The following is a 26,224-nucleotide window of genomic DNA, read 5'->3' as shown; positions in this document are numbered from 1 at the left end:
ACTTCCGAAAAGGCCTGGCAGCAGTACAAATGCATTTCCCGAAAGGAAAAGCAACACTCAGTGCTGAGATGAGGTAGCTGCTCTCTGTCATCTGCCTCATGGATTTCATGACCTGTGCACTAAGGTATTGGGGACCGGAGGTGCCAAACAGAATACGTTTCATCACATTTCAACACAATGCTATGTGTTTCTAGCACCAGCATCCACAGAAGTCAGACTAAGGGTTTGTGTTAGAAACACATTTGTAGGAGGACAAAAATCCCAGTTTTAAAAGCAAACACAAAAGATGTAGATAAAAAGGTTATTTCAAAATGTATGCTTCAAGAATGAGTTTAGGACAAACAACCATCAAGCCACAAGGAACTTCTGAAATAAGATTTGAACACCCAGAATGATTAGGATAAAATATCCGGTTGCTACCCCATGCTGACAGGTGTTCATGGAAGGTTAAGCTTGGTGGGGCAGTTACGCCTCGGTTCAAATGCTGGCTCTGCCACCGTAAATGTAGGGCAGATAACTGAACGTGGTTGAGCCTCAGATTCTTCATTATAACAGTGTCATTACAATTCGCTGGGTTGTTGTGAGGATTTAAAGTGACTGCAATGCATCTATGATAATATATAATGGCACTCAATAAATGAAGAATATTATCATTAGTTCCGTATAAATATTTTACCCACGGAAATTATAATAGAGCTTATCCTTTGGTGAAGAGCTTACCTCTGCCAGGTAGGTGACCATGTTCAAGGTAATATCAGCATACGCTTCATGAAGGTACCGGCAGACCACATTGACCCAGGTGGCACAGTCTCTTGTGTAGCTGTGTGTCTTATAAAGAGTCATGACGTGTGCGAGATTGGAAAGTTTGGGGTTCTTCTCTTCCAAACAAACCTTACAGGAGAGGAAAAGCAGTCAGGGATAAAATAGCCTAATGAACAGGAAGAAATGTTAGCAATTTTGTTAGAAGTCCTGGCAGTCAGGAAAACAAATTGATGTATTATTTTTTGGTAGGCTGTGGAAGTGCTTATTATATTAGTTAGCTAATATAATTTTCACAAATTCTTTCCACTTGCCTTTTCAACAATGAAACAAAAAATGACAGTGCATCAACCACCCAGCATGTACGTGAGTAGTGATGTCAGTTACTGTATTTGGGCATTGTGGAACTCACTGCCCTCTCCGGGCCTGGTCAGTTTGGTCCAAGTTGGGGCCTTCCAGTTGAGGCCTGGGTGGATCTGCCTGGGTGTGGACTCCTAAGCCATACCTGAGCAATCCTTTCGGCCACATCCTTGCAGAACTGATTGGGGCTTTCAAAGTGCTGAATTAGCTGGGGCAGGAGACACAGGACGTTCAGAGGAAAGCCTGCGTTAGAGAAGATACAATGGAGACGGCTGATTACAGTGCGTTTTAGCTGACGACAATGGGAAAGCACAGTACAGATTTCATCCTGAGGTCATGCAAACACAGTCTTTTGAAGCATCTTTCATATGATCTAACAAAATCCAGGAAAAAATGTACAAACACGATTTTGAAAAGGAGAATAAAAAGACTTGAAGGAGTAGTTCAAAATTTTTATCAAAAAAACATATTTTAAGGACAACCTGTGTGAGAGAACATAAGCCAATCAATGTAAGTCTTATTCATGTAATCAAAAAGACTAAAATGCTGAGAAATGGCTTAGTACCACTGTGTTAAGCTCTAGCTTCATGAAAAGAATCCTGGGCCACATGCTATGGTGTTAAAAATTGAGTTTTTGATTTGACTTAATTCAGAACAATAGGGAACTGAGAGAATTTTCAAGTGGAAGAGAAAGGAAAGATTTAAGAGTTAAGAAAAATGGGAGGAAATCTCTGTGTAAGAGCAATAGGATAAACTAACAGTATTTGATCTGGAAAGCATAAAGAAATGACCAATATCTTACATACTACTTCTGCCCTTTTTATGCTATTGCCTTAAAAAATATCTTCTAAAATATAAATAATTAAATAATGTAAGTATGTCATATGAAATTTTGAAAGAAAAACAAACGAGTCCCAAGGAATCATTTCTCAGCAGGACAACTAAAAGCAGTAAGCCCAGCTTATCTTACTACACAAAACGTGGAAACAACGACCCCCAAAACTGTGAGAGAGGGAGTGTGTTGGCCTTACCGATGGCTTGGGATGAGTCCACCATGGATACTTTGGACACTGGTGTCAACAAACTGAAGAGCTGCAGGGTCAGGTCTGTGGTGGTGAGGGAGGTGAACCCTTTTAGCAGCAGCTGCTGTAACCCTGAGAAGTCTGCCCACTTGAGCTGTGCCTGGAGTTTCTCAAGTTTTTCTCGGTTCTCAGCTTTATCGAGTGGCATGTGAGCCAGTAGTCTGTTCAGCAGCCTTAAGGCCATCAGGTATTCGAACTCAAAATCAGATTCCATCAGAGCCACTGTGACCCAAAAGATGGTGGCCAGCAGGTTGGTTGGGTGGTTTATGTGTGACGGGTCTGTGAGGCTGTCCTTCAAGGAGGATGAGCTTCTGGTTTTTGAGGAGAGGGCTTGCTGGGTACAAGCCTGGATTCTGTCCAGTGTGGCACTCCGAGGTGGGTCTGAGGACCGGTCGACAACACCAAACTTCTTGGGCACTGAGAAGCTCCTTTGATGCCGGCTCCGCTCTGCAGTTGCTGTGTTGCCACTGGCTGTCCCAGGGTTCACATTCAGCTGTCCTGTGCTCTTTCTGCTTGCTGTTAGTTTAGTGCTAGAGCTTAAATCTGGTGATGAAGAGCTGGGTATAAAAATAAAAATGCTCAATAGAAAGCCAACATGCTTCAGTGAAAAGCTTGTCCTTTTAAGATCCAGTAATGAACAATAAGGAAGGGACGTCATTCTTTGAGAATATTACTTTCTACTCATTGTTTTGTATACTCTTAAAGGGATACTTTCACTTATTTTTAAACTTAAAGTTATGATAAATAAAAGTTAACAAACTTAACAAGAAAATCAAACTTAACTCACCAACAAAACAACAAAATCTAATATTAACTTCCATTCATTGAAAGGTTAAAGAAATAAGCATGAAGTTTACTGATCTTTCTTTTCTTTTTTTGGTTTGAATTTGGGTAGGAGTAATTATGAAAAAACAATGCACCTGATAGGTACAAACTTTAATATTCTATTAACTGACTGATAAGGAGAACAGAAATGAAAATGATTATTATCTGGAAAGAAAAAAGTTAGCAAATATTTGTGTCAAAGGAAAATTTTTGCATTTATAAAAATGATTTCCAAGCCTATTTCAGGCTGAGAAGGTAAATTCTTTACCAACATTTCTGATAAATTTGGCTGATTTAGATATATCTGTAGGTTTATAAGGATAAATATGTGTGATGTTAGCAATCACATTAAACTTATCTATCCATAAAAAAATGCTAAATGTAAAAATGAAACAAGACCCAATGTGATGTAACATTACAAACTCAATTTCAAGCAAGATGAACTGAATTATACAAACAGAACATGGAATCATGGATAATTTGAAATGGGTTATTAAACATTGGCAGGAGCAAAAAGAATTAAAACATAAAAGAGATCCTAAGGTAGCTATTTTACAAATAAAAATCAACATTTATTCCAACTGTTTTTATTTACCGTGTTTTCCCGAAAATAAGACCTACCCTGAAAATAAGCCCCACTTGAGACTGTCAGCCAGTCGGACACATTTAGTACATTATGATGATGTTCCAGAAGAAGATGACATGACTGCATTTGAATAAATGTAGATTGTTGTACATGAAAAAAATAAGATATCCCCTGAAAATAAGCCCTAATGGAGCAAAAAATTAATATAAGACCCGGTCTTATTTTCGGGGAAAAACGGTAGTGATGGTTCAGATGAGTTTTGTATATATTTGTTTAAAAACTAATATTTAGTTTTAGTTTCTGTTTATAACATAATAGGATATTATATAAAATTTGAAAAATATTCAGACATAAAAAAGAAAATGAAATATTAATATTTGTATTACTTAGAGATAACATTTGGTGTTTATCTTCCTGACATTTAAAAACATTATATAATGTGTATACATTATATAATGTGTATACGTGTGTGTGTGTGTATATGTATGTGTATATCATAATTTCTCTATTTTAACTTAAGAAAATGTCATACATACTTTTTCAGGTCACAATTGAATTCAAAAACAAGATTTGATTTTTGGATTTTGCCCAAATTCTGGGCATCTCGCAAATATTCAGTACAGTATCTTTGATCTCAAAATGTCATTGAGCTGGTTCTCACCGAGATAGTACGGTTAGGAGATCACTGTTCTTCAAGCAGTCAGACAAGTTATCCACGGCAGCTTCCAAAGTCAGGAGTGCTTCCATTACGTAACCCTGCCAATCACGCAAAGACAAAATCTCATGCTGCTTATGACTGCTGTTAACTTCTAGGGCATAAATTTAATTAATGCAAACTCTATTCAAATCATGTTAATATCACTGAAAGCTAGACAGTCATTGCTATGTTAATTCACAAAGTCTAAATACAAATTTTAAGGGCACTGAGGAAATTCAGATGGCTTAGGAATTAGCAAATAATCACAAAGACTTATTTCACTAGGTCTGAGGTCCTCCACAGATCGATCTCATTTGAATCCAATGGGGAGGGGGCAATACTGAAGGCGTGGCAGGCGTGGCTCCTGGCTGATGGGGGTGGGGGGTCTTTGAAATACAGAACTGCGATGTCTGAAAGCCAGAGATTAATGGATGACGTGTGAGGAGGTCTGTGGCTCAATGGCATTTTAAACAGCACTTCCAAGGGCCAGAAGGATGAAAAGAAGCTAGTCTATAGTCGTGCAGGCCGCCTGAGAGACAGGCACATTTCTGATGGAAAATAAGGGCTTGGCCCAAGCTATAGGGCTGGTAATGCTCTTGGCTTTCAACCTGCCCAGCTCCCCAGTCTCTGGTCTGTACCTATAGGGTCTTCTTGTGGCATCTACTCTCTCCATCACTACTTCAGCTCGTCTCAGTTTACTGAAGGCTGACCACGCAGAGAGGGGTGGTGCTTTGCACAAGTACAATGGAGATCCCTTCTCTGGGTGGGGACATTGCACAACTGTGTTCTAGGTTGGTGGCAGAAAGGTCAAACAATACAAAAACCTTTCCTGTCCCCCATGAAATAAAACCAACAACAAAGAAGAGTCACTGAAGAATGTTCAGTTGTCATCTTGAATAAGACAGATACTATCCATGGAATTTCTAGAACAATGGCCCTGGGGATGATTTTTGTAGATATAAAAGTCAACCGCTTAAAATTTTTAATAAACTGTGCATGTCCAAAGGACTGGAATAATTGGCAAGAGAAAGAAGGCTCCAAGAAAGGTGTTACCTCTGCAGCTCTGAAATGAGAGAAACAAGATGCATCTGCTGGTCTTTCCTCCCCTACCTGAATCTCGTCGCCATGTTCTCCAATCACCTCCACCAGTCTTGAGAGAAGGTCAGACAAGGCGTGTGCTGACAGCGGTTGTTTGAGTGCCCGGAATATCTGGAAGGATCGACAGGCATAGTGCCTGGAAGAGCTTGCTAGGGCTGTCTGCAATGCAACTTCACTCAGGTGTTGTTCCAGATGGAAGCCTAGGGCACCGAGAGGACAGAGACGAAGTCAACCGCCACTCTGCAAACTGGGGTAATGCTTCCCTGGCAGCCTAAACAGGCTCACTGCACAGAGCCACCTCCTGATGGTACTTATTTATAAATTAACCATAATAAAACCACACACACACACACACACACTCCCCAATAAATCTTAAGGAAGCATAGTGTAGTGGAAAGAGTCAGAAGCTTTGGAGCAAGATGGGCTTGTTTTTAATTATAGTTTTGGGAGTCTGAGAAAGAAACTTATACTCTATGCGCCTATTTCCTTATCTTTAACTTGGGAATAATAGCACCTATCTCACAAAAATTGTTGTGAAAACTAAACAATGTAAAAAGTGCTTAGTAGAGCGTATCACACACATATATGCTCATAAGTGTATTATTACGTATTACACTGCTATTTATCTACGTTATTCTTCAGACCACTTTATACATGGAATAATTTCACTCCTTTTTTTTTATAAGAGAATTTGTTGGAAACCAATTATTTGAGTACTCGTGTATGTAGAAGAAGCTGTTAGTGAATTTAGTCAACTCTAAACACAGCCGAGGCCTGGGCCAAAGTCTTGGCTCTTCACAATAGTCTGTAAATACATAGACATTGAAATGTAGACACTGAAAAGAAAGCAGCCGTCACTTAAACCTTCACTGGAATATGTCTTCTTCCAATAGCGTGAAGGGAGTCAGCCATCAGAAAACCAGTCGACCAGGTGGAAACGAAGGTGTAAAGCCCATGACTGAGTCCTGTCCATTCAACAGTATGCGTGGTCTGCCTCTGTGCAGAGAGAGACCCGGCTGAAAGGTCAGCGGGCTTGATGACAACAGCCATCTGGGCTGTCTCCATGGCACATTTGATTGCCACATGAAAGTGGACCGGGTGAGTAATTCAGTGTCATTGTTCGTAGCTGCCACTTGGCTGTTTGACCCTAGGGACACGTTGGCTGTATAAGAAAATGTTCCTGCACAGTGAACAAAGGGTCTTGGAAAATGGACTCAGGCAAATCCAGGGTGGTAAATGTTGGATGAAACCCACATGGGCCATCTCACAACTTATGAATGGGTCATATTTCAAAATAGTTCTTTATGTCTTTATTTGGTTTGTCAAAACATGTTTTCCTCAAACCATTTTATACATGGGAGTTAGGTCAATGAATAAAAACTTACTGAAATCATAACATGCCTGAAGATGAGAACTGTACTAGGAAGACTGTAGACTCCACCGCCACAATAATGGCCTTTGGGGAAAGCTAGTTAATGTGCAGTCACAGGAGTGGACTGCATTTCCCAGCTCCCCTTGCAGTGAGGAGTGCCTAACTAGTGGAATGTGGGAAGAAGCACTGGATGCCATGTTCGGGCTGGTGTGTGAAGTCCTGGGAGTGACCCTACACTCGCTCTCTTCCTCCTCCTGCTGGCTGGGCACAGGGGATCCAGTAGAGGCCTCTGAGCCTAGGGGGTCGCAGAGAGCCATGGGATGGGGGAGTCTCTGAGCACCAGGTGGAAGGCTGCCTGCCCAGCCTCCACACTGAACTGTTATGTAACCCAGAAATAACCTACTGTGTTGAGCCTCTGAGCTCAACACTTTGTTACAGCAGCTCTTCCACCCTGACTAATACAGGCATTTCCAGGAACACATTTTACCATGCTATAGTGACAGCAGGCAGAAAGCGGAGATGCAAAAATAAACTATAGTGGGTAAGATATCCTAAGCAAAGAATGAAAAGACTAGACTCCAAGAAGCAGCCCATATACCCGCTGAGAATACAGCACGGCATTCTTATGTTTTCTCAGTTTTATTAACTTCATACAATTAAGAGTGTTAGACAAATGAAGAGTTCACATATAAACAGTAAATTCCTTTCCTTGGGCTATGTTCAATTATTAAGTGACTTTTAAGTGGGGGGAATACCAATATATGAGGTCTTCATAGTTCAAAGAAATTCCATAGGGGAAACTCAAAACTGGAAATGGCAATCCTATTTCTGGAACAACGCTCCCATTTCTATTTATCAGTATTTTTGGTGTTTTAGTAAGTATCCTCTGATAACGAAAAGAGATGTAGCTAATCTAGAATGTTTCAAACTGTGAAATGTGCTAATTATCAGAGCAGCTGCAAAGCCGGTGAGCCATATTTATTTAATGTGTCCAGCCAGGTGCGTAAAAAAGGTAGGAAGAATTATTCCATCATGCTGATAAACCACATTTAAATTTCACACACAAATCAGCCCAGGCCAAGTTGAATCCAAATGGAATTCAGCTAAGGGCTTTAATGTTATGATGCTATTATAGCCTAAACAGGAATCACGCTGAGTTCAGAATATTCAGTGCTCATCTGAACAGGAATTGTTAGCAAATATTTTCAAAGTCAAAAACAATTTTATCACAAAATTATTTTTTTAGAAACCAGTTTGCAAGGCTGACAATTTCTCACCATTGAGTCTGTATCTAATCAAGTAACGATTTACATCTCATGGTCTTCTTTAAATGAAATATTACAGGCACAGTTTAATTCTAGTAATGCAATGAAACAAGGAGAAGCGTAACTTTGGGGAATTTATTTGATAGAGCATAAGGTATACAAGACATTAGCAGTCAGTTAGGCACGTCTGAAATAAACTTCAACATTCCCCTAGGAATATTCTGCTATTGCTTCTTCTCCATATTCCCGACTGTGTAGGAATGTGGGGAAGAATGAGCTCTATTACAGGAAAATCCTGAAAATGGGATGTGGGGAAACAGGATGAAGTACCTGATTTAGAATCTTTAAATACGGACACGACGTGGCGTAGAAAATTCGTGAGCTGTTCAGCACTCTTTGAATTTTGGTTTTTGGGCGTGATGTCTTCATGGCACCAAAGTGGACCAAATGCCCTGAAACAAAACACATGCAGTGTCAAAAATATAACTGTCATTTTGCGTTTTTAAAACCATCTATGCAGTCCTAACTCTAAAGTTGCAATATATGTTTTTAAAATGTTACTAATTCATTTGGGGGGTGAATTTCAGTCTTATTTAAGAGCATACTCAAAACAGGCCGAGCTAATGTGGAGACACAATTTTCTTATGTTTTACTTGTGGGGAGCCATGGTTTCTTGCAACCCTGAACCTTGCAGACTGGCTCGGTTTCTGCCCCCATAACATTGCCTCTGCCTTATCTGAGAGGCGCCTAACGGCTGCTGAGGAATGTGGTGAAAACGGCCAGTTCCCAGACACAGAAAACTAAGGGCTTTCTGGACAATTGGTAGGTTCTGTCTCCTTGAGATATTTACTTTTGTGAGTTTCAGTGACCTTGTATCTTCTATGTCAAAGTAAGGTTGAGGCTGGAAAGATTTACTTTCACTGAGATAATGCATATCTTCTTCGTTTAACTGCACGTACTCAAACTGTATATATTGGTTAGAGATAATAAACTCAGGGCTTCAGCATGACTGAAGACCGGCCGCATTAGCATTTGTGTGTGTCTTTTATTTCATTCCCACTCCCCCATTCAGGTACTGATCGACTCGTGGCGGCTGGCCCGTCACACTTGGCGCCCGAACAGGGACCTGAATACGGGGGATAACAGTGAGGAACACCGCGTGGCAAGGGCCCAGCTCGTAGAGAGCTAATATCAGTGGATGCGCGGTGAGTAAGGCACAATACCCCTCGGTCGAATGAATGTGTGAGTGAGTGATAGTTCCACGACTTCTTGTCACGGAGCTTGCTTGGGCCCTAATCTGCGGTTCCGGTTCTGTCATACGGCATAACAGCGACTGGACTTCTGTCCACCTGTTCGGGGACTTATACCGGAGCGCCTTAGCCAAGACAGATTTAGCTCCGCGAGGAACACGGCCAGACGGGCACCTGATTGTTTCTTTGTTTGAAAGAAGGGCCGAGTTAGGGTGAAGGATGGGTCACGCTAGCAGCAAGGACCTGTATGTTAGAGGACTTAAGAAATTGCTTGCCGCCCGTGGCAGTCGGGTGAGCAGAGAACAGTTAGATAAGTTTTTAGAATTTGTAAAAGAAGTTTGTCCATGGTTTCCAGAAGAAGGCACTGTCAGTCTGGAAACTTGGGAGAAAGTGGGAGAGCAGTTGCAAGAAACCATGGCTCCCCACATTTACTCACCAAACCAAAAGCTCATGACATTTAATCACAAAATGAAAACCTCTCCATTCACACATAACAGATGCCCCATAAGTGTTTATTAAATAAAATGTTATAAAATGCTATGTAAAATATAGATTTAGACGCAGATGCGATTTGCACGTGCACGCGTCTGTGGTTAAAATGCTTTCCTGAGGATTGCATCATCAGGTGTTGTAGAATACTGTAGAACCAAATTGGAGACACAGCCTCTGTCATCTACTGTGTTTTTGACAGTGAGAATAGGATGGAGCCAGATGTGAGGGTTTCAGAGAACGACCTTCCCAACATGTGGCATTGACAGTGGTGAGTGGTGACAACAAAGCATTCAGGACGCTGAAGTCCCCTGTGTGTGTGTAGGCACCACCAGCCCTTCCTAAGTTTCCTGTACATTGAGTCTCCCAGGGAACTGACAACTATGCAGAACACCCTGAATCGTTAACTGATGAAAGAAAGTGGTCTTTTCTTTCTTTCTCTCTCTCTCTCTCTCTCTCTCTTTCTTTCTTTTACATTAATTGAAGCATTAGTTGAAGAAAGAGAGATACCAGCTAGCGCACATGCTTTTACACATGTGCTGGGCCTCGGGATACTAGGAACTCTGAAGCTAAATTGTCCATTAAAGAACCAGAAAGCCTAAAAAATGGAATTGCTCACAGCTTTTCTTGATTTTGCTTTACCATTAGTTTGATTCCTTCCCTATCATGCTTCCTATTGTCTCTGGTTTCTGACTTCCATTTATAAATGACTCTTTGGACTGGATGAGTGGACACTGGTCCCTCTGCAGCTGCTCCTGGGTTGACTGCGGCCGGTATCTTCACCTTCCGAGGGAGGTTATTCGCCACATCTCAGGACTTGCAGATCCTGGCAGCGCTAATGGATTAAAGTCACGCTGGCCATCAGGCGCTACTCTCTCTTGCCTCCATCTGCGGCACTGTCGCTATACACAAAATCTCCCTGCCCATCAACTGTGACACTGGTGGAATCTTAGATAACTTCTACCAGGTCTGCCTTGTATACAGACTCCAGAAAATGCAATTTAGAAGAGAAAATAGGACTTTGCTAGAATGCCAGGATCACTTTCCATCTGTTTGGTTTCAAAGTGATGGCATTTCCCCAAAAGCCCCACCTGAGAACAGCAGCTTGTCTCCCTGGCCTCCTTACCTGGTTGTCAGAAACTCAATGAGCTTGTTTGCCTTCTCATCCATGTCAGCAGCCGTGTCCACGTCTTCCACCTCTTGGGTCATCTGGGGGAGGTTCCCACTGCTGCCTCCCAGACTGATGCTGGAGGAGGTGGAACTGGAACTGAGCCCCGAGTCTGGCACTGGTGATGACTGGTCCTCCCGGAGGAAGTCAAAGCCACCTGGTGCAGAAGAAGATTAAGGTGGAGCGTGCTAGGCAGGGCACATGTGGCGGGCAGAGGCGAGCACACAGACGTGTTGGTTATTTCAGGTTTTTGGAGCAAACACTGAAGTTTGGCTTTGGCTATGATTAAACGAGACTCAGTCTTTCCTTGCTTATAGAATAGTTGCACTGCTTTGTAAACCAAGGTGTGTGTGGTACTCAGAGCTTAGAGAATTACTTGATAGAGTATAATGCAAATATACATGACATTATGCTCTATCAAATAATTTTCTACTCTGGTGTTTTAATGGATGCTTTCTGCAAAAGAAGTGGTGTGTGTGTGTGCGTGCGCGCGCTCACACACAGGCTGATATATAGTTCCACTATGCATCTGGACCTATCTGCTGTTAATAAATTATGCCTAGATATTGGCTGAGTTAAACATTTTTTGAGGATACCAGTCCCTTAATGGCTGATGAGTAAGTTATACATCATGTTTTTGAATAAATATGCCCAGAATCATGAATATTTTGTATATATTAATTATTTTAACAAACCATATTTCATGTTAGTCAAAGAAATATGATATAAGCAAATACTGTTTTTACCCCACTACATATTTGGTTAACATTTGACATCTCTAGGTGTGTTGTGGGTTTGAAAATGTGTACACATGACTGTCCCTTTCCTTCTTACTTAAAAATCATAAAAAATTCATAGTCTGATGTGTCTGACAGGTGTATTGAATTAGAAGAAGCTCTAGGTCTGATATCATCTCTGCCATGTATTGTGTAATCTCAGGGAGTTTATAGGCCTTCTCTTTACCTCAGTTTCCTATTATGACAAGATAAAGACAGTGATTTCTGTCACAGGTTTTAGTGTAGATTTGAAAATAACTCTAGTTGAAATGCTATGTCCAATAAATATCACAGAAATGTTTATGAAAAGGAGACACGTCCCAAGCCTTTTGTACACCTACCTATTTCAAGTGTGCTACAGAGTCAAGCATTCCAGCCATCCACTGTTTGTTTTGCCTAAAGATAGTGTGTTTTGCCACTATCCTTTTATGCCACATCAGTGGTACGTGAATGCAAAACTGATGCACTCAAAGATACACAACGTAACAGACCTTGTAGTTTTTTAGCCTAAGGTCATGTGCTTAAAGGAAAACATTCTTGTCCTGGGGAGTGAGAAGAGCTAGAACTTGGGAATCTGCAAATGAAGCATCTATGGAAAAGAGAGTTGTGTGTCTCTGAAAGGCTACTGATGGATTCTATTCAATAAGTATAATGTGGTTCAAAATAAAGACAAAAATGATATGGAAATATATTTGCAAATATTCACTAATGAAGAGGTCATATTTGTTTTCCAAAGACTCATGCTCACACCTCTCAGAGGAGGGCCAGTGCTGAGCACAGCTGATGAATAAAAGGCACATCCTCTCTAAGTTTATGAAGAAGGTACGTGGGGACGTGAAATGCCACACCATACCCAGTGCCAGCAGAATGTACAAAATAATTAGGTAAAAAAGGGAGCCCTGGATCGCCGTTGCTCATCACCATTTTAAGATATTTAAAATGTTCTGGCTGTACGAGAGCACCACGATCGACCCTTTGGGGAAAGTCTTTATGAATGGCTGGACACAGCTGAGTGATTTCTTTGACTCAGCTAATGTTTCTGCTCTCTTTCTAAGGAGCAGTGGTTTTTGATATACTTCCACTCATTAGTGCCTTCCAGAAAAGTCAGTCTTTAATAAAGTGAAACTTCCTCAGGGAAACTAGAAGGAACACAAGTGACACCTTGGGCACCTCGGCAATGCCCTGCTCTCAAGGCGATGGAGAGGGCCACTGTTTTCTGCTTCTCATCCTTGCAGGGTTCTAGACTGATTCTCTTGTCCAATGGACACCGTGTGCCAACATTTAATGAGAGCAGCAACATAATAATAAGGAAAATATATTTGAAAATATTCAGTAATGATTTTGAGAGGCCTGTTAACGGCAGGTGAAATGGTGTCTATTTTACCGGGCTATTTTATTACTTGGAAAGATGAAGGGTAAGAGCACTAGACAAGGTAACTTGGGGTCCATCGACACCTTGAGTTATCTCCACACCAGTGACCTGACTCAGGTTCTCAGCCACACCTTCCTGTTACCTGTGTAGAGATACTCGGGTTGATAAGCTGGCTGGACGGTTAGAGTCTTAGCTTCCCCCATCTCGCGAGTCTGCAGGAGCACAGAGGCGATGGCCTGGAAGTTGCTGTTGCAGGAGAGGGCAATTAAGAGGTGAAGAAGCAACTTTTTGCTGTGTTCAAAGACTTCAGGCCGGTAATGGTCCAAACCTGGAACAAGACATGGAAATTCTTCGTATAAACAAAACTCAAGCTCGCTTAGATTCCAGAGATAGTAAAGATTCCACACCACCCAGAGGGAGTGGAGGGAACATACTTAAAGAATGTTTAGTTTTCCTTGTTAGTGTTTGTGTTACCAACAGAAAGAAGTTATGCTTAGGGAAAAGAAAATGTTTTATTCCTTAAATCAAACGTTCTCATAAAACGCTCATAGACGGACTGCGCTGCACCTCTCTGACACGGTCGCATTCCTCCTTCCTGAGAGGCTTTCTCCCCTGGACCCCCTCTTACTGAAGGATTCTGATTTTAGTCATCTCTCCGTAACCACACCCCCTGGCTGGCGTCCCCTTCCCACTTTTACTCTACGACTTGGGTGTTTTAAAATCTCAGTGTGTGTCCGGTGTGCTCTATATTCTTTCTCTCTATGCACTGATCATGTCTTAATGGCTTTAAATTTATCACATCCAGCCAAAGACCCTGAAGAGGCCCAATTTGTTTTGGATTTCTTCATAGATATCACGAGCGAGGTGCCATTTTCTCTATACGGTAGTAACAGGACAATTGGAATCCATGCCTGATGGCACAAAAAGGCAGTGAGAAAGGGAGGAGACTAAATATCTAGAAATGAGGAAGCAGATGTTGATGTGACAGGAAGGCTCCCGGATACCTCTGCAGGTTGTGACCCTGCCAGCTCCAAGTGCTCTGAGACCCAGTCTTACCTAAGAAGACGGCATGGAGTAACAATGGCAGATGGAGGGCCCAGTCTTCTCTTACACTGTGATCCACAACCATCTCAGTCATAAAAATCACAGCAATATTGCACCTAATCAATGAAATAATGGCATTAATGCGACTTCTACAGAGGACAGAAACACATTTATAGATCATTAGGTCCCAATTCAATACAATTCTGAAGCTTGGCTGAAGACTTATGTGAGACCCTTATCCCAGGGAAGTGGAGTTAACTTCTGACATTGCACAGGGCTCCAGAGGAACCAACAGCAGTGGACTGATCACATGAGAGAGCCTACTCGTCACTAGGCAACAAGAGCTGAGGGATGAGGAGAAATAGACGACAAGGGTCCTGCCTTCAAGTTGCTTACAATCTAAAAAGCATGACAGAATCATGACCATATCAAGGTGACGTCAAAGAAAAATTCAAAGGGTTACAAGGCAGCTCTGCACAAAGGTTAATATTTGACCAAACTCTGTCTATATACTGAGAGCTGCAATTCAAGTCATGCATGGTCCCTCTGATTTCAAAGGTCATTTCATGTGATGGGACCTGGACTAGGCTCCCCTCTTCTTACAGAAGGAAAAGTCCATTCCAAGCGAAGTGGTCATTTCCCTGCACATGCTGCTCACCTGTGGAGTGGCCCCCGAGGGGTGATGGTCTCTGGGAGGTAGTCAACCAGGGGGGCCCAGCATCCCCCCGTGGAAGGCATCGGTAAGGGCTGCGGCTGCTTGGTCTCTGTGATAGTCAACAGCCAGCCCGTGTAGGGAGAAACGGGGTCATCTGCAGGGTGAGAAAGACAGCGGGCTTTATTTTCAGGGAGAGAATTCTGTTTTCCCTGCGTGGTGTTTTTAGAAAGAGTCTTACAACTTCATGCTTGTAAAAACAACTTTCTAAGCATTCAATTTGGTGAGTGTGAATTATATGATCAAGTGGGTTAGAATTACTTGATTAGGTTTCTTTCATCACTTTATTTTTGGATGTTTAATTTATAGTTATTCATTACAGAGTGTTCGAAAACAGATACATGAGAAGAAAAACATTAAAACACATGAGTTCCCATCACCATGCCAACTTGCTCTTCTTACTCTGGTCTCCCCATCTCAGTCAAGTGCAATTCCAAATCTCCAATGTGCCCAGGTCAGGAGCCCTGATCTCTCACAGCTCACATCCTGCTCATAATCATGATGATGAAGATGGTGACAGTCATGATGGTAACAATAATGGCATTAGAACTAACACGGAGAGTTATGCCAGGCACGGGTTTACGTGTTTCTACACGGGTCTACATGTTAATAGTCCAATAATAGGTACCTATTACCCCTATTTCACAGAGGGGAAACAGGTTATGTGACTTGCCACCATCACATATGCAAGAGCTCTACCATCAAAACGTGTCCCGAATAGGAACACTTCCCACCATCTCCATCAGAAGACCCCGGTCTAAGGCACTGCCCCCCAACGGGTTAGCCGAACAGCCTACTTACTGTCCCCTAGCGTCCACTCGTATCCTTTGCAGTCTATTTCCCACAGACAGCCAGAACCTGTATTTTATTTTAATTTGGTGTAACTAACCAGAGCAGTTCTTTCTGCTCTGAAGACAGAAGTTCATTCATGTGTCTTTCTCTGCTTAACACTCTCCAGTGGCGCCCCTTCACACTCAAAATAAAATCCAAACTCTATACCACGGCCTTTCAGGCCTTACATCTCCCTCCCTCCCGCTCCTCTCTCGGCTTGTCTCCAACTGCTGTCCCCTTGCTCACTCCACCCTGGTCATCCTGTGACCACGCCATGCCACGGCCGCCTCAGGACCTTCGCATGTACCCTTCCCTGTGGCTGCAGGCTCGTGTGGCCCATTCCTTTACTTTGGGCACATTTCTGCCCAAGTAGCACCCGGTCACAGAGGAGCTGGGTGGCCACTCCACCGACATCCACGCCTGCACAGTCACTCTCTGTCCCCTCAGCCTGTGTTAGTTTTCCTCCAGGCACAGATTACGTCATCAGCACTGACCCCCCCTCACCCACCCACCCCTGCAGCTCTAACATAAGCTCCAGGAGAGCCCCGACGACTCTGTTCTGTTCACCGACGTTGCCCCAGTACCTACAACAATATCTGCCATGTAGTAGGGGCTCGGAATATATTTTAGTAATGAACTTCCTCAATAATATCTGTAACGTAAACACAGCAACAATTTTCATGGCGTCACTTCTCGTAACGCTCTCCATACAGCCCAGGGGCATTCAAGACCAGCAGGTCCACTCAAGGCCACATGAGATGTCCCAGGGATGTGGCCTCAGACAAGCTGGCTTAATCCTGGGATAGGTTTTAGTGTATTGGTTTTTCTCAGTGGCACTTTCAAAAGGCAGTGACAGGTTTGCTGCTGCTGATCCAAAGTAGAGCACTGGCCTGAACAGTTAGCAGCGCTGCCAGAGGGGGAGGTGACAAGTGTGACTGAGACAACCGAGGCTCCGATCAGAGATGGGCACTGGGACCAAGCACAGCCCACACCTCCTGGGAAGGGAGCCAGGGGGCTGGCAGGGAGGTGAGCATTCTCTGCAGAAAGTGACTGCTGGCTTTTTCATACTCTGACAAATGCACAACGGGAGCCTTGCGATTCTAAGTCAGGAAGCTTGGAACAACTTTAGCCCGGAAAAAATTTAAAGCAGGTGTAACAGTCACTCATCTCAGTCCTCTCAGTTAATTACCTATAGAACTCTCACCTTCAGCAAGTTAACTTCTTGAATGACTGTCCAGGATAAGGCAGCTGCAAAATGCACTTGTAAGGACTTGGCTACTCTACAATACACTCTGAAAGTGGAGCAAAAATGGAGAATACTGAAGAATGAATGGACCCAAACTTGTGATATTTCTGTTAGGAAAGGATAGACTAGTCTCTGTTTCAGTGATGCTCTCAGATATAGATGCAATAAATAAAAATGTTCTGAGAAAGATTAAATTGACCTAAAACTGGTTTTCTATAGTTAGGTCGAAAGCCTCGTGATTCAGCTTCAATCCAGCTTAACTAGCTGTATCGTCATTATGGGGTTAGATACCCCATATGAGTATCTAACCTTGGCCTTGGAAAATAATGCAGATATTTTCTAACAGTTCTGAAAAAAAAAACAAACCTTACATAATATTGGTTAGAAGCTACTTTACAGACTAGGACTAAATCAGTTTGTTCGTCCATTTTACTCAAAGTGCTATAATTTTTTTTAACATAGAAAACATACTTAAGAGGCTGCACACAGTCCTTCCTTATGGATAAACCTAGACCACGAAGCACCAGGTAGGTCTCTCCTGACCCCTTCTTACCCTTCCCACCTCTCCAGGTGCCCTCAGGAATCCTGGGAGGAAATCACAGCCCTTACCATGTACCAGATGCCTGGCCATAAGGTTTTGGAACTGAGCCTGAACTATGCGTTTCTTGTGGCATGGTATATTCCATCATTGTGTAGCTGGAACCAAAAATACATCAGGGAGGACCCAGTTACCAAAGTCCTGAGGGTGTGGGGCCGATTAGACCTGCTGCTTCCTCCAGGACAGTCAAGTTCTCTGATTTGAACACCCAGAGAAGGATCTTAGTATATATTTTACAGACTTTCTGTGATGAGATCTATTTGAGTAGTTTGATTTCATGTTTCTCTTATAATGAGTAATTTAGCTCTCAGTACCCAAAATAAATGCTATGAACTCTATTTTTTCTGGTCAATAACAGCAGTCATGTAAAGATATTACTGACACATGACTCAATTGGATTCCAATTGCATACTCCAAATTTTCCCATTACAGTATTGTTTATACTGGAACAACAAATAAATAAGCATTTCTAGGTAAAATAGAGGCCATAATGATAATATTAGACTTTTTATTTCCTATCTGAATTCACAATCGTTTTTTTCCCTCTTTATAAATACTTCTATGATGTTTTTGGTTTGTCTATAAAGTTAGCAATCTGAATTAATTAACTCATTTTGTTCCAATTATCCTTTGTTCCAATTATCCTTCAAATTTTACTATTTTAATATGAGGAATGTGAGTTTTTACTACCAGAGGGTTCTGATGATATGTTTTGAAAACGATTTATATTTTATTTATTATAGTGTTTCTACCAAATTCTACGTCCTGTACCCAGAAGATATGCTTGAAATGAATCAACTGGCTCAGGCCAACAATATTCCTAACGTACAATCCACAGTCAGGGTGTGTTGTTTTGTCATCCCAGGCCTGCCACATTCTGGGGCGGGGGAGTCAGGATTTGACTGCTTAACGTTTTCATGATTCAATTTTTTTGTCCTCAAATTTTGGGTTACAAAATATTACAAAGTAAGCAGACTTTTGTTGACCCAATGCCTCCATTTCTCAGGACCACTGTCCTCTGTAAAATCCGGTCCCATTTGGAACCCCTGGCCTGTGCTCCCAGATTCCTGTTCAGTGTTTGCATGGCACAAACCCCTGATGGGGCCCAGAGGGGAGGGAAAATGCAAACAGCTTTGTTTTACCTTATACCAATGGTTCTAGAAACAAGTTTTATAGGGACATCGCTGACACGTAACCTAAGTTAGAGTTTGGTAATTATACATGGATTTTAGCCAGTCCTCCGATTGGTATTTTGAATGGTGGAGAATTTCCTATCTATGCAGTAAGAGGCAAAGTAAGGGAAGCTGAATTGTGGTGTCACTAGGACTACTTAGCTCTGGTCCCACTCTGCACAATTCCCACAAAAACAAAACAATGGCTACAAAGGCCCTAGGCACTGACTGACTTACAAAATGGACCTAACTCATGAAATATCACATTTACCCAAACAGACACCCAAATAGACAAATTCCACCAGTTAGTTTACTGATTTCCTTAGCATACCTAAATGTCACTGGGAGTGTTGATTCTAGAGTTTCTGTGACTTGTGATCAAGTAATACCCTTTGCCTGCTCAGTTTTTACACATGTTGCCCAGGACTTAACATCGATGAATGCCTTGACCTTTTTGGTTTTTGTCAACTTCCCGAGGAACAAAGGAATTTCTGTGAAAATGATATCTCCCATTTCAGCAAAGTTTTCACTTGGTTACTGAGACTATGCTATTGAGAGATTTAGTGTAAAAACAGACTCTGTCCTGGGGGAACTGATTCTCTAAGCTTAAAGGTTAACACCACTTCCAAGAAAAACTGCATCATTTGTTTTCTAATGGGACAATTTCTTACTAGCCTTTCCCCACCTGCATCATTGGGGAACAAATGCCAACAATGTACAAATACAGGTTTCGGTAGTAGCATGAATTTTTATAAGCTTGGTTTGTCTACTGCTCGGCTTCTTGTTTTTACGATGCTGACTCTGTGCTCCTCTGCATAGTTGGGTTAAATGGTTACCTAATATTTACGGGCCCCTTTTTAGTAATTAGGCTAAGAATAATCAAAATACCCATATGCCTTCTCTAACCATCTGCCTTCCGCCTGAAACCCCACAGCCTCGTGGTACTTACTTTTATCCTCATCATACGACCCTCCAGAGCTATTGCTGTATCTTGACTCCAGGCGAGTGTGGGCTCTGATGATGTTACTAAACCTTCAAATACAAGAACAAACATCATGAAATACGGAGTGTGTGTGAATGTGCTATTTCTCATAAACACACACTACTATTTAGTGGTTGAGTTTTTGGCAGCTAGCTCTGATGATTCTTTTCAAAAAGGAATACTTTGAAAACTGTGCTCCAAACGTTTCTTTTTCCCTCGGGAGAGTCAGAGGTCTCTCTTGCTCATAGCACAGTTTCAAACCTTTAAACAATAAACATTGTAAGGCTAATATTGGAATTGACCTAGAAAACTATAACATTTGTTTGCAAAGAAAATGGAGATGATACTGAATAATATAAATCCTTATTCACATGGTAGCCTGGATAATTGCTGAATGATTGAACAAGTAGAAGTAGAAAGAACTGGAAATACACAGAAATAGGTTCATAACAAATCTTGGACTTTTCACTGGCTTTAAAGTTTCCCTTAAAATGATCGAAGTGTCTTTAGGAAAAGGTTAACTAGTTGTTTGTAATATCAACAGAGGAGGTCTTTCTGTCTGTCCTATCTTGTGGCTTAGAAGTAACCAAAAAAAAAAAAAAAAAAGTACAAGCATAGTAACTTCACGCACATCACTCATTTGCTCTCAGGCACTCATCTCTGAGATAAGCATTATTACTTCATGAATGAGGAAACAGGCCAAATGAAGTTAAACAACGCGTCCAGTGCCAACCAGAGGAGGGTGGCAGTACAGAGACAAGGCGGGACCCGGGGTCTCATGAATGAGCTCTCACTCGCTAGCTCGGTGACCTCGGCCAAGTCCTTTACTCCTTGGGGACCTTGTTTCTACACTTGCCTCAAAGGAAGAATAATACTTCACCATTTATTTTGTTGGGTGTGGAAATCAAAAGAAATGACGTGAGGATGTTTCCCACACTGCGAGAAACCACCCACCTCTAAGGTATTAATTATTGTACTTCCACCTTGGCTTTTTAGAACACTTCTCCGCAGGGCACCAAAGACTTTCAAATCAATAGCATTTGAGTATCATCCAAAGACCTATAAGGTAGGGCAAGGGTGTAGCTGAGGGGAAGTGGGGATGAAATGTTATGTCTACCTTTATTTTATATAAAATGATATGAAGCAGGTTTTTATCTATATATTCAGCCAAAGCAAAGAACGAAGGCTATGCAGAAAATTCTGGAAAATTCAAGCCAAGGTAGGGGTGTGCCCCTGCACTGCTACCTGTGTGCTCACAGACTACAGATCAATGCTCGATTTGCCCAGAGGGCAAACACAGGGCTCTGGCAGCCCTCCCGGTGCATGGAGAAAGAGATGTCTCAGGACTGGGTGTGCATTAAGGTGCCTGCCTCCTCCCAGGTGTGTAACCTCAGAACACGCATCCGAGATTGGGTTTGCTAAATACGGAAATGTGTTGACTCTAGGGAGTCTATAATGACTTCACTTTTATTCACTTAGATATTTGAAGCATCTTTCCCCCCTCCTGACACAGCCATCTTTTCCCCAGTAACTCTGTACGTCAAATATTCTTCCTTGTCATATCTGTTGGGCTATTACTTTGTGAATCCATACAACAGAAACTAGAAGATGTCCGCTGAGTTTCACACAAATCAGGCCACGTAGCCGTCTAAATCAGACTGGCACTTATGAAATTGAAAAAGTGACAAACCTATTACCTTCTGAAGAAGCTCTCTGATCATGCTCGTGCTGACAAAGGTGAAGTTATCAGCAGCATATGCAGCCAAGGCCTCATTCAGCAAGGAACAAAACCAGGGTGACTTAAGAATCGCACATTGGACATTTGCTCAGGACACAGACTCCTAGCTGCTCCAGAATCGCCACGTACGTCATTTGTACAGTCGTGCTCTGGAGGGTCTAGGCAGGAAGAATTATAGAATGGGTGGCAATTCTTCTCTTTTCCTTTTGGAGATGGATCTAAAGGACTGTTAGGGAGTGTTCATGAGGCCAAGATGCAGGGGAGGAGCGAGCCCCTTCCAGACTGTCCTCCTTTTTCTGGGGAAGATGGAAACCACAGTGCAGTGTATATGCAGCAAGGAAAAAGTAAAAACGTCTTCCAAGAGTCAAATCCGTCCTTTCCCTTTGCTTTCCTGGGGTAGAGAAGATGATTTTGGGCCTGGGCCCTAGAGGAATTTCAGGGATTAAGTAGATCGAATAGTCTTTAACATGAAAGATATATGACTTAAGAAATACATCATGAAAATAGCTCTGGTAAGAGAAAAATCAGAAGGACAAAATGTTTTCCTAAGTTTTATCTTGCTGATTTAGCTCAAAATAAGATTTAGGCAATGTCTGTAGGTTACTGATCCTTATCTCCCTCTCTCCAGACAGATCACTGGAAACTTCCATAGTTTTAAGTTTATGGCTTTTAGTTCCTATGAAAAACCCTCTCATGGAACTACAAATTTGTAAACTAGGCTTGTATTAAATGTTGATGTGTTGAAAATACTTATGGAGTGTGTTTCTGTATATTTTACAAACTGCTATAAACTGCTATTTTAATAAAAAGATGTGTTCACTTTGCTGTTTAATTGAAAAAAAAACTATGTGAAAAATCCTTCTTAGAGTTTAGAGGTTCATTCTGTTAGTAGCTTCCGATGAATCATTTTTGTTTGTTTGTTTTGATGCACTGTTATAAAATTCCCTATATTTTTCTTTTTCACTTTGGCTACTAAGAAACTCAAAGTTATGTTAAGTTTTAGCAGTTTTCCTTAGTCAGAACTTTTGATACAACTATCTCACTCTCCGCTTAGCTTGGCTCTTATTCTTTTACCCTTGTTTTAATGGTCCTATGTGAACTTTTTTTTTTTTTTTGCCAGGAGGAATGGAATTATTGACTATTCCTCAATGACATCAAAGAATCATTAACCTAGTCATAATGAACATGGCAGCTGGGCTGCTGTTCCTCACAACTCCATGGTGCCCCCTGGAGTCCAATAATGTATTCTGGAGACCAGTATCAACACGTGACAGTAACTCAGCAGCCCCGTCAGTATTCTGACCATTATTATCTCTGTAGAACAGAGTAAATAACTGTCTCTGTCATGGAGTTAGGAAGAAGGAGGGAGAAAGGGGACTGGGTGATGTCAACAGCTTATCTACCCCTGGACCTGTGATGTTTCTCCAATTTTCATGCACATACCGAATAAACATTAAAAATATTCCCACTATGTGCAGCACAGTAGGTTAAGGATAGATATATGTATAAGAGATACATGGTCTCTGCTTCCCAAGAGTTAAAATCTAGTGGCTGAGATCAGCATGTGTACAAGTACCTACCAACCACCATGTCCAGGTCTACAAAGAAGGAAAGTGATAAGTAGATTGAAGAGAAAAAAGGTATCCTAGGCTGAGGGCGCAGTCCACTCCCGTGGACCAGAGAGACTCTATTAGAGAAACGTGTAGGTGGAGAGTAGCATCGATGGAACAGTGGAGTCCTTTGGGATAGAATATTCACATGTGTATGATCACGTGTGTATATGACCAATCAATCTATAGATACAGTCAGTGTGAAAGAATGCATGTACAAATGTGTACAAAAAATATGGGTAAATGCCTGCATTAGGCTGTCCAATGGCCAATAGAGAGGTGGTGTCAGAAGAGAAAATCAAGAGCTAAACAAGAAAGCCTCTCTTAAAGATGCTCTCTGGTCTCAATATTATAGAGAGCTGGCTCTTCATCATAGAGGCCATCTCTAAACACTTAGGCAGGACACTCCAAACTCCAGTCTTAAATGGACCTCTGCAGTGAGATGTTAATATGTAGAAATGCAGCATCTTCCCACCAAAAATAAAATTAAGATGAAACATTCATACTAGACAACAAATTATAAACAATGTTCATTCCAGCCAGAAAGATAGATCTATCTTTAGAGAAATATAGGATTTTTTAAAAAAACCATGAGGTAGTTTTCCAAAGCAGGTACTAGCAAATATAGACTAAAATATAACATGTTAATTAGCAATCTTGTACTGTCACTGACTTATGGAGTACGATAACCTTTATTCATTTCTGAGAAAGAAAGAAAGGCCTTAGAGAACTATGAAGGGCAAGGTCGACAACTCAGCTGGGTTTGGGCTTTTAGTGCGAAGGAAAGCTGATGGATGAACGTCTGCTTCAAGGTAGGGCAGCCCCCCAGCAGTGACTGTGCTGAGGCATGTACAGACGGCTGAAGGAGAGAGTGAGCCCTCACAACTCTAGAGGCAGGCAGCCCTGTGTCAGGTAATCTCCCACCTGCAGCTGCTGCCATGGCTCAGGCACAGGCACGAGGACAGCCATGAGGCGTCTGAGGGCATTTGGGGTTAAGGGAATTATTTTCATTATTTATCCCATTGCATTTCCTCCAATACGAATTTGTGAGTATGTCATCCTGGTAGCTAATTTCTTGAACAAAAGGGCTCCCTGTGCCTTTTCACTAGCAAAAGCTCAGCCTAAGGTGTTTCAACACCACGGCAAGCATGCTAATTTTTATGTTTGGATTCCCAGTCCTGTTGATCTCTTTTGGTTTGTGTCTGCTTGCCACGCTCAACTGCAGGAAACAGTGATCCAGATCTTACTTACTTCTGAGTAGGTCCTGGCAATGTAAAGGCAGAGACACGGGCAAGAGAAATATTACCACAAAGAGCTAATGAGAAGGGGATTGAGACTTACCTGAGCCGAGAAAGACTGTTCTTGGTTAACTCAGACGTGACAGAGGTGAAATAAGAATGATGAAGTTTCATGGAACTCACCTCAAGACAACTACTCTGTCTCTCGGAAATTATTTAACACTAAGGTTTGAAAATTTCACATGGAAATGCAATTCCAGATGGTCTGTGCCCAGTAGCAGGACAACTAGTGGTTTTTGTTCAGCCCTAGAAAGTAGGGTGCAGCCATCAGAACAACACCCTAACTTTTCATCTTTGTCTTCTCTCGCTTTGCTCAGGAAGAAATCGTATCTACAGAGCAGAGTCAGAAAGTCAACCTGTGTTTCTAAGAACAAAGAAGGATTTGTGTGCGTGTGTGTCTCTGTGTGTGTGTGAAATTTATGAAACCCACACACGTTTATTGCTGCCTTTGTACAGACTATTGCTGAAAGTTCAACTGGCTATTAAGCTGATTTGTGCACCAACCTCTCATCGGATTCTTTCAAAAGCTTGCCCTCCTCGGTGTCTGGGAAACTGTCCTGACCGGCAACCACCGTGTTGCTGCTGGAGGTGGTTCCTGTGGATGGGATCGGAAGGAAGACACTTAGGAAAAAATGCATGCTGAGGGGTCAAGCTCGAGTCTCAAGTAATTCCAGGAAAGGGTTGCCTGTAAAATCTCATGTTTGAAGGACGCCTGCTATCTTCTGAACAATCTCAGACATTCTAAACAAAGCCCACGCCCCCACCCCGAAACGGGAGAATCCCAGACATTGTTATGGGCAGACCAACCTCCGGAACTCTCCTATAAACCGAGGCTACCACATTCCTGAAACCCCTTCTTCCTGGCCACGTAATGAGCTTATTTACAGTGGCCAGTCCTGCTGCCGTTGGCTGCCTTAGCATTTCTGGGTCCAGGCAGTATTGAACTAATGTGAGTGAAGCAAGTCCAAGTTTGTAGAGCTTCTGACCCTTAGGCTACTGCTTGTCTGTAGGAACGCTGCTCCGGGAGCAGGATGTGGGGCACACACAGGGCGTGGGAGAGTAGGAGAGGAGAGAGATTTGCAGACAGTCCCAACGGTAGACGAACCGATGCGAAGCTATCTTCAAGGAATTTGAGGAGGATGCTATGTATTTCATGAAAAGATGCTGACAGGCCAATTTATTGAAGGTGATAATACAGCTGTGGAGAATTTTAGTCAACCCTGGGAGAACTTTTGCCAAGGGAATCCCATCGATACAAGAAAGAGGGTCTGGACATGAGATTCCTAAGTGACTGCAGCGTCCTGCCTGGGATCGGCCTCAAGTATAAAGCTCTGGGCATCTGAGCAGTAGGCCCCCAACCGCCAGTCAGCCTCACAGAATCACTGCATTCAGCTGACAATGCCCTTAAGAATCTCAGCTAGTCTTAAGCCATCTCTGTTTTTTTAAAAATTACTTTTCAGTTATAGTTGACATTCAATATTATATTAGTTTCAGGTGTACAGCACAATGATTAGACATTTATATAACTTACCAAGTGATATCCTAATAAGTCTTGCCTCTATCTGACATTACATAGTTATTATAATGTTATTGACTATATTCTCCAAGCTGTACTTTACATGTCCATGAATATTTTGTAACTGCCAATTTGCACTTCTTAATCCCTTCACCTTTCTCACCCATCCCTCCAACCCCCTCCCACCTGGTGACCATCAGTTTGTTCTCTGTGTCTATAAGTCTGTTTCTGTCCATCAATGTTGTCACACATCAAACCATCTCTTCAATGAATGCATATGCCAGAATAAGAAGTGGTAACACATACTCATATCCTTACAGTGCCCCACACAGAGGGCCACCCAGAGACCCAGGACGAGCTGCTGCCCAGGAGCCTGGT

The 26,224-nt window shown here is 42.1% G+C and overlaps 1 protein-coding gene across 8 annotated transcripts in view; it reads right to left on the bottom strand.

Annotated features, from left to right (window-relative positions):
• Positions 1-26,224, bottom strand: part of FRY (FRY microtubule binding protein) — a 439,561-nt gene that overhangs the window by 62,444 nt on the left and 350,893 nt on the right. For all 8 annotated transcript variants that reach the window (XR_012495619.1, XM_074330087.1, XM_019749603.2 and 5 more), the window contains 12 exons: positions 24,835-24,925; positions 19,652-19,734; positions 14,802-14,952; positions 14,156-14,259; positions 13,242-13,427; positions 10,910-11,108; positions 8,375-8,496; positions 5,420-5,607; positions 4,274-4,368; positions 2,151-2,758; positions 1,265-1,362; positions 721-891 (listed from right to left, as the gene is read on the bottom strand). Coding sequence is in view for 7 of the 8 variants with exons in the window: in XM_074330087.1 (XP_074186188.1) it covers positions 721-891; positions 1,265-1,362; positions 2,151-2,758; positions 4,274-4,368; positions 5,420-5,607; positions 8,375-8,496; positions 10,910-11,108; positions 13,242-13,427; positions 14,156-14,259; positions 14,802-14,952; positions 19,652-19,734; positions 24,835-24,925 (2,096 nt within the window). In the remaining variant the exon portion in view is untranslated. The remainder of the gene's footprint in view (positions 1-720; positions 892-1,264; positions 1,363-2,150; positions 2,759-4,273; positions 4,369-5,419; positions 5,608-8,374; positions 8,497-10,909; positions 11,109-13,241; positions 13,428-14,155; positions 14,260-14,801; positions 14,953-19,651; positions 19,735-24,834; positions 24,926-26,224) is intronic.

This window comes from Rhinolophus sinicus, linkage group LG04, assembly GCF_036562045.2.
Source record: "Rhinolophus sinicus isolate RSC01 linkage group LG04, ASM3656204v1, whole genome shotgun sequence".
NCBI classification, from domain to species: domain Eukaryota; kingdom Metazoa; phylum Chordata; class Mammalia; order Chiroptera; family Rhinolophidae; genus Rhinolophus; species Rhinolophus sinicus.
Note: the sequence above shows the minus strand (reverse complement) of the source record. Positions and strands in the feature narration are given on the sequence as shown.